This window comes from Poecilia latipinna, unplaced genomic scaffold (assembly GCF_001443285.1).
Source record: "Poecilia latipinna isolate Pla-1442-1.1 unplaced genomic scaffold, P_latipinna-1.0 Scaffold939, whole genome shotgun sequence".
NCBI lineage: Eukaryota > Metazoa > Chordata > Actinopteri > Cyprinodontiformes > Poeciliidae > Poecilia > Poecilia latipinna.
This window is the reverse complement of record NW_015113555.1, coordinates 81054-94035: the sequence shown is the minus strand read 5'-3', so window position 1 is coordinate 94035 and position 12982 is coordinate 81054. Positions and strand designations below refer to the sequence as shown.

The 12982-nt window shown below is 41.6% G+C and overlaps 1 protein-coding gene across 6 annotated transcripts; it reads right to left on the bottom strand.

Moving 5' to 3' along the window:
- Positions 1 to 149: 149 nt before the first annotated feature.
- LOC106957819 (uncharacterized) lies at positions 150 to 11640 on the bottom strand. 6 transcript variants are annotated; one of them, XM_015049306.1, is made up of 23 exons: positions 11255 to 11640; positions 9689 to 9851; positions 8035 to 8146; positions 7869 to 7961; positions 7629 to 7730; positions 7409 to 7499; positions 6835 to 7074; positions 6503 to 6737; positions 6371 to 6430; positions 5735 to 6019; positions 5395 to 5602; positions 5209 to 5269; positions 4829 to 5068; positions 4491 to 4725; positions 4345 to 4404; positions 3502 to 3771; positions 3380 to 3416; positions 3142 to 3214; positions 2783 to 3022; positions 2460 to 2685; positions 2325 to 2384; positions 723 to 992; positions 150 to 543 (listed from the first exon to the last, which is right to left on the bottom strand). In XM_015049306.1, exons 3-23 carry the CDS (start codon positions 8109 to 8111, stop codon positions 452 to 454), a joined length of 3255 nt encoding a protein of 1084 aa, XP_014904792.1. In that variant the 5' UTR covers positions 8112 to 8146; positions 9689 to 9851; positions 11255 to 11640; the 3' UTR covers positions 150 to 451. The 6 variants fall into 6 exon arrangements, with proteins under 6 accessions (XP_014904792.1, XP_014904790.1, XP_014904789.1 ...); XM_015049304.1 differs by having other exon boundaries at positions 9703 to 9851; XM_015049303.1 differs by lacking the exon at positions 9689 to 9851 and having other exon boundaries at positions 11250 to 11640.
- Between the last annotated feature and the right edge of the window lie 1342 nt (positions 11641 to 12982).

Here is a 12982-nt window from a genome sequence, read left to right as displayed (position 1 = left end):
ACATTATATTTAATAACAATAAAAGTTTTAAAGGACAGATAAAACAATATTCTAATAATCTGCATTTAATGGACAGCTAGGGAGATTAGGGTGATGGTCAGGAGGCCTTCCAGCCTTTATTTGATCATCAATAAGTAAACTGATCAAACTGTTGACTTTTCAGATCAATTTTTATTCCAGTAGAAAAGAACAGAAACATTAAAATGACTTTAGTTACAAAACATCAGACATCATCACCTCCACCATCACCTGCTGCAGGAAACATGGAAGAATCTCATCGTTCAGGTCCTGGATTTATGTTTTGATTTAATAAAAACAAAATGAATAGAAATAAACCGTCCAGATGTGATGATTTATCTGGACGGTTGATTAATTACTGCAGGTTGAAATGAAAGAGTGAAATAAAAACGTTAAATATCATGAATCTGTTTGTTGGACAGAATCAGGCTGATCATTCTTCTTCTGCTTCTTCTTCCTCCTCCTCTTCCTCTCCTTTGCTTTTCCCGTCGTCTTTCATCTTGGAGCGAAGACGTTTGAACAGAACTGCAGACAGGAGAAAATAAACAATTACAGCGGACGTATGGATGAATAATAATAAACATATTAATAATAGCATTACTAATAATGAATATTAATGTATTATTAATAATAAGAAGACCCTGTATCTTTTATCGAGAAGCGTTAAGTCTAGCCCCTGTTCAGAGGGAAGCAGATGAAGTCACCTTGCTGGGAGAGCCTGAGGTCAGAGTGCAGGGCTGGGTCAATGCGTTGGACCTGATTGATCACCTTCTGGCAGTCTTCAGCTCCTCTCTCATAAACGATGTCCACCAGGCAGCTGGCCTTGTTCACTCTGGTTCGGTTCTTCTCCAAAATGGACTTTCTGTCTGAGGCGCTCAGCACCTTATCGGCCACCAGCGCCTCCACCACCTGCTCCAGGGTTTCCTTGGACACCTTCCTGATGAAGTCCAGGAGCATGTTCTTCGTTCCTTTTTCTACAGCAAGAATGACAAGACAGGAAGCATAACAGATTTTTCACTTTATTCTGAAAAGACCATCTATTAGTGGTTCTGGCTGACCGCGGATGGACCCCCAACCAGGCCAAGAAGAGTTAAATCTTCTTGGCCTCCTGACGTTAGAGAGAATGTTTCTACTAGTTGGATGATGACCTGTTAGACTTTATTATACAGCTTTCAGTTCGTCAAGCTTCACCACCACATTCCTCCAGAGAGAGGAGGTTTCAGCATCTCAGGAGCCTCAGCAACACGGCTCGTACGGTTGGGGAACATCAAGGTTTTCAACAACCACTGAACTGTAGAGCCTTCACTTTCATCCCTAACATTTGGCGTTCAGCTTCTTGAGAGGCAGAGTTTCTATCTTCAGTTGAAAACCATTTATCAACTTCACCGAGTTCCTCAAGGTCTGTTCACTTTTCCATGTGGCTGAAGCCAAAACCTTGTTGTGCAGGATTTAACCTTTGTCACTGATTCTACGTTGAGGGGTTTCCCCTTTGGTGGCCTCAGGATTGAGCCTTTGGTTTTTCAGATGATGTGGTCCTACTGGCCTCATCTGGTCGTAATCTACAGGTTTCATTGGAGCGGTTTGCAACTGAGTGTGAAGTGGCCAGGATGAGGATCAGTGCCTCCAAATCCGAGGGCATGAACTGGAGCAGGAAAAGCAGGTTTCTTCACACCAAGAGGATCCAGTTGATGTGGCTTGGGTATCTGGTTAGGATGGACGCTTCCCTGGTGAGGTCATCCAGGCACATCCCACCAGGAGAAGACTGATAGGAAGACCCAACACACACTGGAGGGATGATGTTCTTCTTATGGGAATGCTTTGGGATTGCCCCGGAGGAGCTGGACGTCTGGGTCTCCCTACTTATTCTGCAACCCCCAAACCAACATTGGATAAATGGCAGACAATGGTTGGATGGATGTTCAGGATTATCCAGGATTATTGGACCATTCATTACAGTGAATCCTCTCATTAGTTGAAAGGTCAGGCCCCAGAGATTTATGCCATTATTCTCTTGATCATCCTCCCACAGTCCTTTGTGAGTCCTCAGTTGTAGCAGTGACTTCAGGGCCCTGAAGTTTCTAACTTGGATTCCTGCAGCCTCTGGGTCATCTACCTCAGACTCCTCCTGGATCCTCCAGTTCAAGACTTTGTTTTTGGTGGTTTTTTTTCCTTTCTTTAGTTTCACTGAATCCATGAGACTCCTGTCCTCCTGCCTAATCTTGGACTTCTTGACACAGGCTATAATTTCTCTATCTATCTAGACTGCATTATGTTTATGCATGTTGACTACAGTAATAAACACTTACCTGCTGCAGCACTTGGAGAAGATGGATTACTCAACTGCTCATCATCAGATAAAACATAATCTGAAACCAGCAAACCAAAATTTTAGTCTTCTGCCTACATGAAGAGCCAGACTCTTGCTGTTTTCATTGACGGACCTGCACTGTCCTTGAGCTCATTCAGAACTTTCTCGACTTCTTCTCTGGTATCAGAGCTATACATCTTCATCATCACATCTGCTGCGTCCACCTTCCCTCCGTCCTCTACAGGAGCTCTTTTCAGGGATCTGATGCCGCCCTTTAGCTTGTCGGTGCTCTGCAGCACCATCTGGCAGTACTTCAGCTCTTTGTCGCCCAACTCTTCGAAAAAGTCCAGAATCCAGTGCTGTATGCCATTGCAGTATAATGATTAGTATTTTTCTGAAGTGAATTTGTCAAACTGGACTAAACTGTATAATAGATACAAATATTGATATATTTACTTGTGCTTTATTGCTACTGATCTTCTCCAGGATCTTCTCTGTGACCAGCTTGACCTTCCCAGGGTACATCTGCAGCAGCAGGTCCAATATGTCCAATCTGTCTGCATACTTCAGGCGGCACCTTCTGATTGGTTTGTAGCCGTCTTTGGACTCATCTGCGGTCCGCAGGTACCAGCAGAAATACTTCACCTCCTTGTTCCGTAAATTTTCCAGCGAGTCCTTCAGCCAATGCTTCAACTCCTTAAGAACAGAAAGAAGGGACACCAATTAATTTTAGTAAACTATCGAGTTTTCACCAGGCAGTGTGGTAGTGGTTTATGCTGTGAATCCACCCAGTTATAGATAAAGATTTGTCTTACAGCATCCGTGTCCCATGGAGGACAAATCTGGTGCCAGGATTCTTCCTGTTCGTCGGATATCAACCTTTTCAACCTATGGATTGGAAGAGTATGGATATTACTACTGAGAACATATTTAGCTGTAAGTATTGACCAGCCCAAATGGTTGTTTCTAAGTTATTCAATCAAATTATGAGAATAAACTGGTGTTGTAGTGTTTGAACAGTCCTATCCATTGCTAGAACCCAATGTACCTTACCTTATACCACTGAAGAGACGTTTCTTGACCTTGTTATCTGGGGAAAGGTCAGAGACGGGTTGAGGAACACATGAACAGTCCATAGACACAGGAAGGACTGTGGCTTAAAACTGTAAATGCACCTGGGTTAGAAGGTGAACGCAGCTCAGAGGACAGGTGAGGGTTGATGGTTTGAAGACGGTTCATCAGCTCTTTGGTGGCGTCGGTTCCCTTCTCCATCACGATGTCAACGAAGCAACTGGCCATGTTGACCCTGGTGTGGTTCTGAAGGATGGTCTCCTTCTCTGATGACATCAGGGTCTTGCCAGTCATGAGAGCCTCCATGAGCTGTGATAACGTTTCTTTTGGTACCTTCTCCACAAAGTCATTAAGCATCCTGGTGAGCACTTTCTCTGTGGGCAGAAAGAAAACAGAGTCACTGTAGTTCCTTCTGGGAATGAAAAAATACATGCAACATGCAGCAGAATGGATCTCTATAGAGAGATCTGATCCTCCTCACTCTCTTCTAGATGTACAGGGAACCAACCAGAACCGGCAATGATATGAGCAACATTACAGGATCTGACATGACTTAACCAAAGCAGACCTGGAACAATGTCTGATGAACATCCTACGTTCTGCCTCAGGTTTAGGTCTGGTTTTATACAAGGACAGGTCTAGTCCATGTCTTGAGTCTCTGCGTTTAGTGGATCTTAAACTTCTAACTCTATCTGTAGTTAGAGAATCCTGTAAATCTCCTCCAAACCCTTAAATTGGTGAAATCAGCCGTTATCTCAGTTCCTTCTCCATATTTTCAACCAAATGCTTGTCTTTTCATGCAACTGAACCTTAAACATCTCCTGAAGGCCTAAAGCTTCATCAACCTTTCTGAAGGACATTTAAAGCCTCTGTTTGGACTTTGGCTGATTTTTACACCTGTATAGTCAATCAACTACACATGTTCAGTGAAAAAAGAGAAGCCATACCTTCTGTAGCAGCTGGAGAAGATGGACTACTCTGTTCTTCAACTTCAGGAACAACAGTTTCTATAGGAAAAAAAATCAACTGGAATTATTTTGTAACTTCTGAAGCTTTTCAATGGTAGCAGTGGTTTCATTTCTGCAGGAAGGACCTTTATTCTTCTCAATCTTCTCCAGGATCTTCTTGGTGACCTCCCTGGTTTTAGTGGCGTAGGTCTGAACCATCAGGTCCACTGTGTCCAGCCGGTCTGCACCCTCCAGGCGGCTCTTCTTGATCAGTTTGAAGCCGTCTTTGGACTTGTCTGCGGTTTGAAGGAACCAGTGGAAGTACTTCATCTCTCTGTCATCCAACTCTTCCAAAATATCCAGAAGCCAATCTTTACAACCCTTTAAATGTAAAAAAGACTCTCACAATCACATCGGAAAAGTAACAGAGTGTGTTCTTGCACACGTGTATGTTCATTATGAATGAAAAAAATCAGATAATTACATCTCCTTTATTTTTATGCATTTTCTTGAAAATCTTCCCTGCCACCATCTTGGTGATGTTGGTGTAGGTCTGGACCATCAGGTCCACCGTGTCCAGTATGTCTGCGTGCTGCAGGCGGCATTTCTTGATCGGCTTGAAGCCATCCTTGGACTTGTCTGCAGTTTGCAGGTACCAGTGGAAGTACTTCATCTCCCTGCTGTCCAGATCCTCCAGATGCTCCTTCAACCACTGCTTGATGTCCTTTTTAAGAAAAAAAGAAGGGAAACACATGTTACCCTTTACCCGTTCTGGCAATAAAAATCCCACTTTCCATAAATCAGCTTGATCTCTTTGATAAACACCATAATTTCAGCTGAGAGTTTTAAGAAGATTAGACTTACAGCATCGCTGTCCCCTTCTGGGCAGATCTGCTCCCAGCAGTCGTCTTTACTCTCTTCAGCTCTTTGGTTCATTGAATTATAAGGAGAAATGGGGGAGAGTGAAGGTTGATGTTGATTATATATCAATGGATGTTTAAACTCTTTTATCTATAGATGTAATATTTTGTAACTTGTGCAGAAACTTACTTTAGATTAGTTGAAGAGCCTGTTAACGGAATTAAATCCAGTAGGTTAGTCGAGGATCCTTTTAAAGAAATTAAATCTGTTAGATTAGTCGAGGATCCTTTTAATGGAATTAAACCTAGCAGACGTTTAACGCCACTAGGTTCAGATTCTGGTTCTGGATTGGGTTCTGTTGAGCAGTCATCTGGGGCATGGATGGCGATAACTGGACCTGCATTGGAAGAGAGTTGAAACCAAAAATTAGCACCAAGTCTTTGGTCAAGATAGTTGGGATGAAGTTGCCTTTATCTCTCCCCAACCAGGATGTTTGGATGTAGACCCTTGAACTGCCAGCAGAACTCACCTTGCTGAACAACTGGACCAGAGGACAAGCCCAGCTTGGAGGACAGTGTAGCATCAACAGCCTGAAGGTGGTGGATCATCTTCTTACAGGCAGCAGTTCCTTTATCCATCACTGTGTCAGCAAGGCAGCTCGCTCTGTTTCCTCTGGTGTGGTTCTTCTCCAGGATGTGTTGCTTCTCAGAGGACTTCAACACACCGTCTGCTGCTAGAGCCTCTGACAGCCGGGTCAGGGTTTCATTTGGAGCTTTCTTAACAAACTCCTCCAGACCCTTGGAGACTTCTTTCTCTACAGGACGGAAGAAAAAGGAACTCAGTGAATGTCGTCAAACATGTTGAAGATTCCCTGATCTGATGGGTTAGGATCACAGGAAGGAGACTCTCCTGGTCTCGCCACTGGAGTCCTTCTAGGCTCAGAACCTGGACTCCTTCTACAATCCCTGACCGGGTCAGAACATCTGACAACACGGCGTCTCAAACCACCGCTATGTTGATGATACTCAGCTGTGTCTGTGTTTGTCAGGAAACTGAGGCCGTCTCTCTGAGCAGCTGTAAAACTGAACTGCTGCTCTTCATCCTGACCCTCCATCATATCTGCATCCTAACTAAACTCCAACCACTTCACATCATGAACTCTTACTTTCTGCTTCAGCTGGAGAAGATGGCTTCATCTGCTCCTCAGCTTCTGGTATGTCTTTGCCTGTTGGAGCCAATAAAGAGTCGATATCAACGATGATCCAGTCAGTTGATGATCTGTGAGACGTTTACAGACCTTTGTTGTTCTTGATCTTCTTCAGGATCTTCTCTGTGACCTCCTTGGTGTTTGTGTCATACGTCTGAACCATCAGATCCGATGTGTCCAGTCTGTCTGCGTCCTCCAGGTCCTTCTTTTTGATGGGTTTGAAGCCGTCCTTGGACTCGTCTGCCGTTTGGAGGAACCAGTGGAAGTACTTCAGCTGTTTGTCGTTCAGATTGTCCAGAGAGTCCAGAACCCGCTTGTGAACCTCCTTAATGATGAATAAAGAGAGTTTGAGCACAGATTCTGGTGATAGTATTGACATTAGAGTGTTCATGCATATTCACCACTCTAGTATAGATAATTACATTTCCTTTTTTTGTGTTGATTTTCTCCAGGATCTTCTCGGTCACCACTCTGACTTTCTTTGGGTACGTCTGAATCATCAGCTCCACTGTGTCCAATGTGTCTGCACCCTCCAGTCTGATCTGCTTGATGGGTTTGAAGCCGTCCTTGGACTTGTCCATGGTCCGCAGACACTTGTGGAAGTACTTCAGCTCCCTGTTGCCCAGCTTCTCCAAAGACTCCTTCAGCCAAACCTTGGTTTCCTTTTATGTAAAAATCAGAGTAATGAGTGGAACCCCATCATCTAAAAGCCTGTCAGCAGAGAGAGTTGGTTATCTGAACCTCTTTCTGCTCTCTGCTTCTCATCGGTTCTGGAGGCTCTTTAGATCTGGACATGATGTGTTGCTGATTGAGATCTTCTCCATGTTATCAGGCAGGTTCTGTTTAAGTGATTCATTGAGTCTACATGTCTGGAGCTAATTCTTACAGCTCTTAGCACTTTTAAATAAACAACTTGAGCATTGCCAGACTGTTGATGGTATTTCTAAGATGTGTGTCAGTTAGAAACCGCTGCTGGACAGATGGACAGACACTTACAGCGTCCTTGTCTCCAGGTGGACAAATGGAGGCCCAGGACTCCTCCTGTTCCTTGGTCATCTTGTTGATTTTCATCTTTGGACTCTTTGGACTGAGACATCAAGAAATGTTCAGATTGATCAAACACCAGTCGGTTTGCTTTAGGTGTCTCTAGGCTCTGTGGACTGTGGTCTGTTTGGGACACCAGACTTGTCCTGGTGAATCAACAGTTGGTACTTACGTTGTCTTGTCAGCAGATTTGGTTTTATCTTTAGCTTCACTTTTAGTCTCAGGTTTCTGTTCCAGAACGCATTCAGATTCAACAGGGTCTGGTCTTGGAGTGCTGCGAAAACACAGAACATTCAAGGAAAAGATAAATATATTCAGGAGTTTACCAATAACTGAACCATCTGGGGTCCAAACTGAAACCTGCCCATTATGTAGACCCAGAGAGTGACTGTGGAGTGAAAGGTCAACATACCGGCTGGGCCAGCACCACGTCAGACATGTCGACCTCTGATTGGAGGAGTCCAGGCCCGGATCAGCTGACAGCTTTATCGAAGGCTTTTTTATACTGTAACCAACAGAAGGAGTCAGAACCAAGAGCGCTGCTGGGAGGTTCTGTGGAGATGTGGAGTTTTCCTCACCTCAGAGGTTTGGCCTTCATCTTTTTGTCTTTAAACAGCATAAACCTCTTCGTCTCTTTGTCTTTACACTGATCCATGGTGGATTCACATCAGCTCAGCTCTGGATCTCCACCTGCAGAGGAAAACTCCCGTCAGCATCTTTTCAGTCAGATCGTCCTGCTGCCGGCAGCCCACTAGATGGAGCCACAGAGCCCCGTTTTCTGTTCACTGAACTGATTCAGATGGATTGGACACATGATCAGTAATAGATAATAGATCTGATAAATGGATGAAGCAGGAGTAAAGTAACACACCCGGTAATGATGCAGCTGGACACTGTGAATGTTTCTCCATTGAGCTCAGAAAGAGTGAAGAGACACAAGACTCATGTTCCTCAACATGTCCGTCGTATGAGGCAGCATGAATGTTATAAACATGTAATTGGTGCAGTTATACGGTCATTGGAAACGCAGCTGCTGCCACCATCCAGGTGGAAATGCTGAGTCAGCGTTCTGTCAGGAACAGATGACGCTGCTCTTCCCTCACCTGGCCTGTAGAGGGCACTGACATAAAACACACACTGGTTTTCAGTGACGTTAAGTCCAGAATTATTCATACCCCTGTTAACTCTGCAGGGTCATGGGAGGTCAAGGTGGTAAAAACCGGAGCTAAAACAATCAGAACCAAACAGATTTCTTAGTAAAGCTGGTCATGAAAATAAAATAAAACACAAACAAAACACAGACAGTGTTTCACAACGTCTAAACAAAACAATAAGAAACAACAACGTTCCAGGTGCATTGTGGGAGTTCCTCAGAGCCTCTTTTAGGTGCCGATGGTTTTATTTCTCCTTTCTGAGTTTCTGAAGAGAAACATCCAAACCCTGAGACCTTTGAGTTCAGATGAAGGAACAGCGCCACCTCTTGGTTAGTCAGAAACTTTCTGCTTATTTAAATCCGTATCAGTGAATCATCCTGCAGCACCAATTATAGTTAAACTGCAGTTTAATTGGTGCTGCAGGATGAGACGCGCCCACATTCCCTTTTACTCTCCAGCTCAACTGTAGGAAAGTAAGTACACCCCATTAAAACAAAGAGCATAAGCCCCGCCCACTGGAACAACAAGAGCTGCTCAGCAGTGATGAGTCATCAGTTTGCATGAAATTCAGATGAGAAAAATTTAATTTATTAAAGCGTCTTATTTGTCTTGACTTGTCAGTTTCCTGATCCGACATGAAGACGTCTCTGTTTTCATTTTATCCTGTTTATCTGCAGCTGCTCCAACAACAGAGAATAAAGATTAAGTTTTCTTATTTTTACTTTGTTAGCGTGTCATACTATAATCTGTGAATTTAGTTACTCTTTAACCATTTAGATGCCACTTTTGGTGAATAAAGTGAATCATAGAAAACAGAATATTTTATGATTTTTTTCCTGGGAATTTTTTTTTTCTGAAGATAAAATAAACTGGACTGGTAGGAAACAAAAGCTGAATGAATAAAATCTAAATGAAAACAGAAATCATGATTATTAGAGACGGACGTTTTTCTGCTTAATCTACAAAGTAATGGATAAATGGTTTAATGTTGTTTATTCATCTCCCTGATGTGAAAAACAGATTTTATCTGAAGCGTTCAGAGTTCAGACACGTTGAGGCATCGTTACATAACGCTCACATGGAGCCTGAGACCTGAAACAATTTCCAGGAACCAGACGAGCACCAGGTGGAAACATACTGCAGGACCCGCCACGCTCCTCTGCATCTCAGCAACAGAAACGAACTGCTTGGTTCTGCATTCGGCCCGTCACTGATACCAGAACCAACCCGGATCTCCAACACTGAAACGGATAGCAGTAGGGGGTTTCTGCACAGCATCAGGGCCAGTTACAGACAAAAAGGTGGAATTTTCCTTTGAAAAACTCAGAAACGTTGAGATTAAACTCTAGGAAAAACAAGTTTTCTCTTGCTTAAAGATTAATTTCATATTATTTTCTAGAAAAAAAATGGAAATTTGTGACTTTTTAGAATTTTCTGAGTTTCAAAAGTAGAACATTTTTGACTTCTCAAGCTCAGAAATTTTAGTGGGGTTTTATCCCCCCAAAAAACATCTGAGAGTAATCTGAGTTTTTTGTTTTTTTTCATCTTGCATTTGCAATTGTTTGAGCTCAGAAATGTCCAAATTTTTATGAAACCTTTTTGAGATTAATCTCAAAATATCTGAGTTTTTTTCTCCCAAATTTACAACTTCTTGAACTCAGAAATGTCTTTCTTTTAACGATATATTGTTTTGTTATTTATCACCCAGTCAATGTTTAATCACAACACAATAATTTGACCTTTTGAATTCTGCACATGAAAATGAACCAAAGTATCAAAAAATTAAAACTGCTACAACTAAACAATATTTAACTCATAAAACGTAGCAAATGTTCTCTAAAACCAAAGTAAAACTAGCTGAATTAGACAAACAAAAAGTTGCAACAAGATAAAACTGTGCTGTAATGAAAAACCCAAAACTATAACAACATTTAATGTCTAATAAAGTTTTTTTTATTGAACTGTTCCTGATTTTTCATTAATTTGCTCCATTTTCCTCCATCTTCTGTTTTTATCTCAAACATTCAGCGTTTATCTGATTCTGAGGAACTTTATAACGTATCACATAAAGTTTTCAGCCTCTCCTGGGTCTCTGCCTGAGGCATAAATATAAAAATCTAAAAAGGTGTTACAGTAACACAAAATCCCAAACTGAGACTGTAAAATGTTAAAATGTGACATTTACAAATAAATAAATTCAAAATTGAAAGAGTTTAGAGGTCTAATTCATTTCAGTCTAAAACTAATGTTGAATATGTAGGAAATAAAATTGCACAAGCATTTAAAAAAATATAATAGTAAAAGGTTTCTATTGCTCAGAAATATGAGGAAATGCAAATAAAATACTATTGACATAGAATTTAAGTTGCAAAAATATCTGTTAATAAAGCAATACTTAAAACTTAAAAACAAATAAACATTGGATAAACGTCTTCAGGAGTTCATAATCTATTTAATCTTACAGTGAATAAAGACAATTTATGTTTTGTTGATTTTTTAACACCTTAAGGAGAAAATAGAGTAAAATCTAAACTTGTTTCAGATTATTTTAGAGATTATCTCAAATTATCTGCTGTTAGTTACACTTTTAAACTTTAGCATGAAGCATTATAAACGTTTTCAGATGGAGGTTCACTCGCCTGACCTCGCCCGTCTCTCCGCTGCAGGGTGAAGAACCAGGAGGCGGTTTTCCTCTCAGACCCACCAGAACCGATCCGATGCAGCCGCGGATCTGCAGACAAAAGCTGGTCTGTGTTGGTCAACATCTGCTGGGAAACCAGACTGTTCACTCCAGGAACACGCTCCTGAACCCAAACGCTGCGAGGTTGTTTATTGGTTTGGATTCATTCCAGGGAGTACAAGCCTGAACAAACTCAGATCAACAAACAGACAGATAGTTCCCTGAGGGGAAAAACTCTCTGTTGAACGTCTCCAGGTTCTCCTTTACTGATACCAGGGAGAGGAGGAGGCAGAAAACCAGAAGCACAAGGGGTTAAAACCAAAACAAACTCTCATCTTTAAAAGCAACGCCTTATTATTTGAATAACTACAGCTGACAGGAGCCAAAAAGTTTTATAACAGGGATGAACACGTGTCTGCAGCTTTTTTACGACTTTATTTTCATCCAGAAAAATTCACCATTTGAAGTAATTAAATCCTGAGTTTTACAGGTGATCCATCCTTCAACAGGTTGGGATCGGTCTGTGGGCGATACCAATCATGTCCATTATATTTTTTATCAAAATTATTCTTTGATAAATAGATTTTAGTCTGAGTTCCAGATGTTTTAGGTGCTGTCACTTTAAATCCAAATGAGCTGCAACAGGCAACACCACCAACTGAACGTGTACTGCAAACCAGGAATTAAAGCTGCACCTTGCAACTTTAAAAAATATATAAATTTTTACACATTTGTTAAAACTATCAGTAAATCATGACACAGAAAACCTGTGAAATAATTAGTTCCTCTGCCTTCTTCCACCGCTAATTAGAAAAAAACAATCAGAGCCAGGAGGCGGGGCTTAGTGCTGTCAATCACTACCTCGCTGTGTTACGCTGCAGTTAGCAGGTCCTCAGTCTACGTAGCATAGCCACTGATGGATAAATGGTTTTCCTGTTACTATAAGTCATTTCTCCGTTGTTAGCACATTTAGCAGTGCGTACCTGATGATGACTGACAGCACTACGCCCCGCCTCCTGGCTCTGATTGGTTGTTTTGGTGCATTTCGTCAGACAGCAACAACAGCTCAGGGAGGAGATTGATCTTTTCACATACTGTTCATAGAGAGCAAAGAAAACTAAAGAGAAATGTTGTGTTAATTTATTTATAGTCTAAATAAAGGAGTTTACCTTTATGAAAGAATGTAAGGTACAGAATTTAACTAGAAAATACCTGAAGAAATTTAACCGGGGCCTGCCAAAGTGTGCCCGTCGGTTGGGACCCAGTGTTCTGATGCTAAAAATAATCATCAATGCTAAGCTTAGCTAAATTGTAGTCAATAATCTGTGGAGAGGCAGATGCATGTTGACTAAGCTCTACTTGTACCATTCATTATGTTAAAATGAATGCATAAGTTAAAATTAGCCAAAATGCTAATGTTAGCATGAATGCTATCAGTAGCATGTGGGGCATCACTAGCATGTTGTCTGTCATTGACTCACTTCATTTAATATACTAAACATTGCTAATAAGTAAGAAAATTAGCTAATAGGTTATTTTAGGTAAAAGGCTAATGCTTTTACCTCAATAGTCAGGGCCGTGAAATGCTAACGTTTGTGCTAATGTTAATGAACTGTTTTGCTGCGCAAGGCAGTTCACTATTCTGAGAAAAAAAAACATAAAAAAAGCTCAATATTATTCCACTGCCTATGG

Coding starts and splice junctions, on each gene's coding strand:
- LOC106957819 (XM_015049303.1), bottom strand. CDS start 8,111: ATGGATCAGTGTAAAGACAAAGAGACGAAGAGGTTTATGCTGTTTAAA. Junction 6,738..6,834: donor TCAACACAAAAAAAGGAAAT/GTAATTATCTAT, acceptor TTCATCATTAAG/GAGGTTCACAAGCGGGTTCT. Junction 6,020..6,370: donor TTCTCCAGCTGAAGCAGAAA/GTAAGAGTTCAT, acceptor TCCGTCCTGTAG/AGAAAGAAGTCTCCAAGGGT.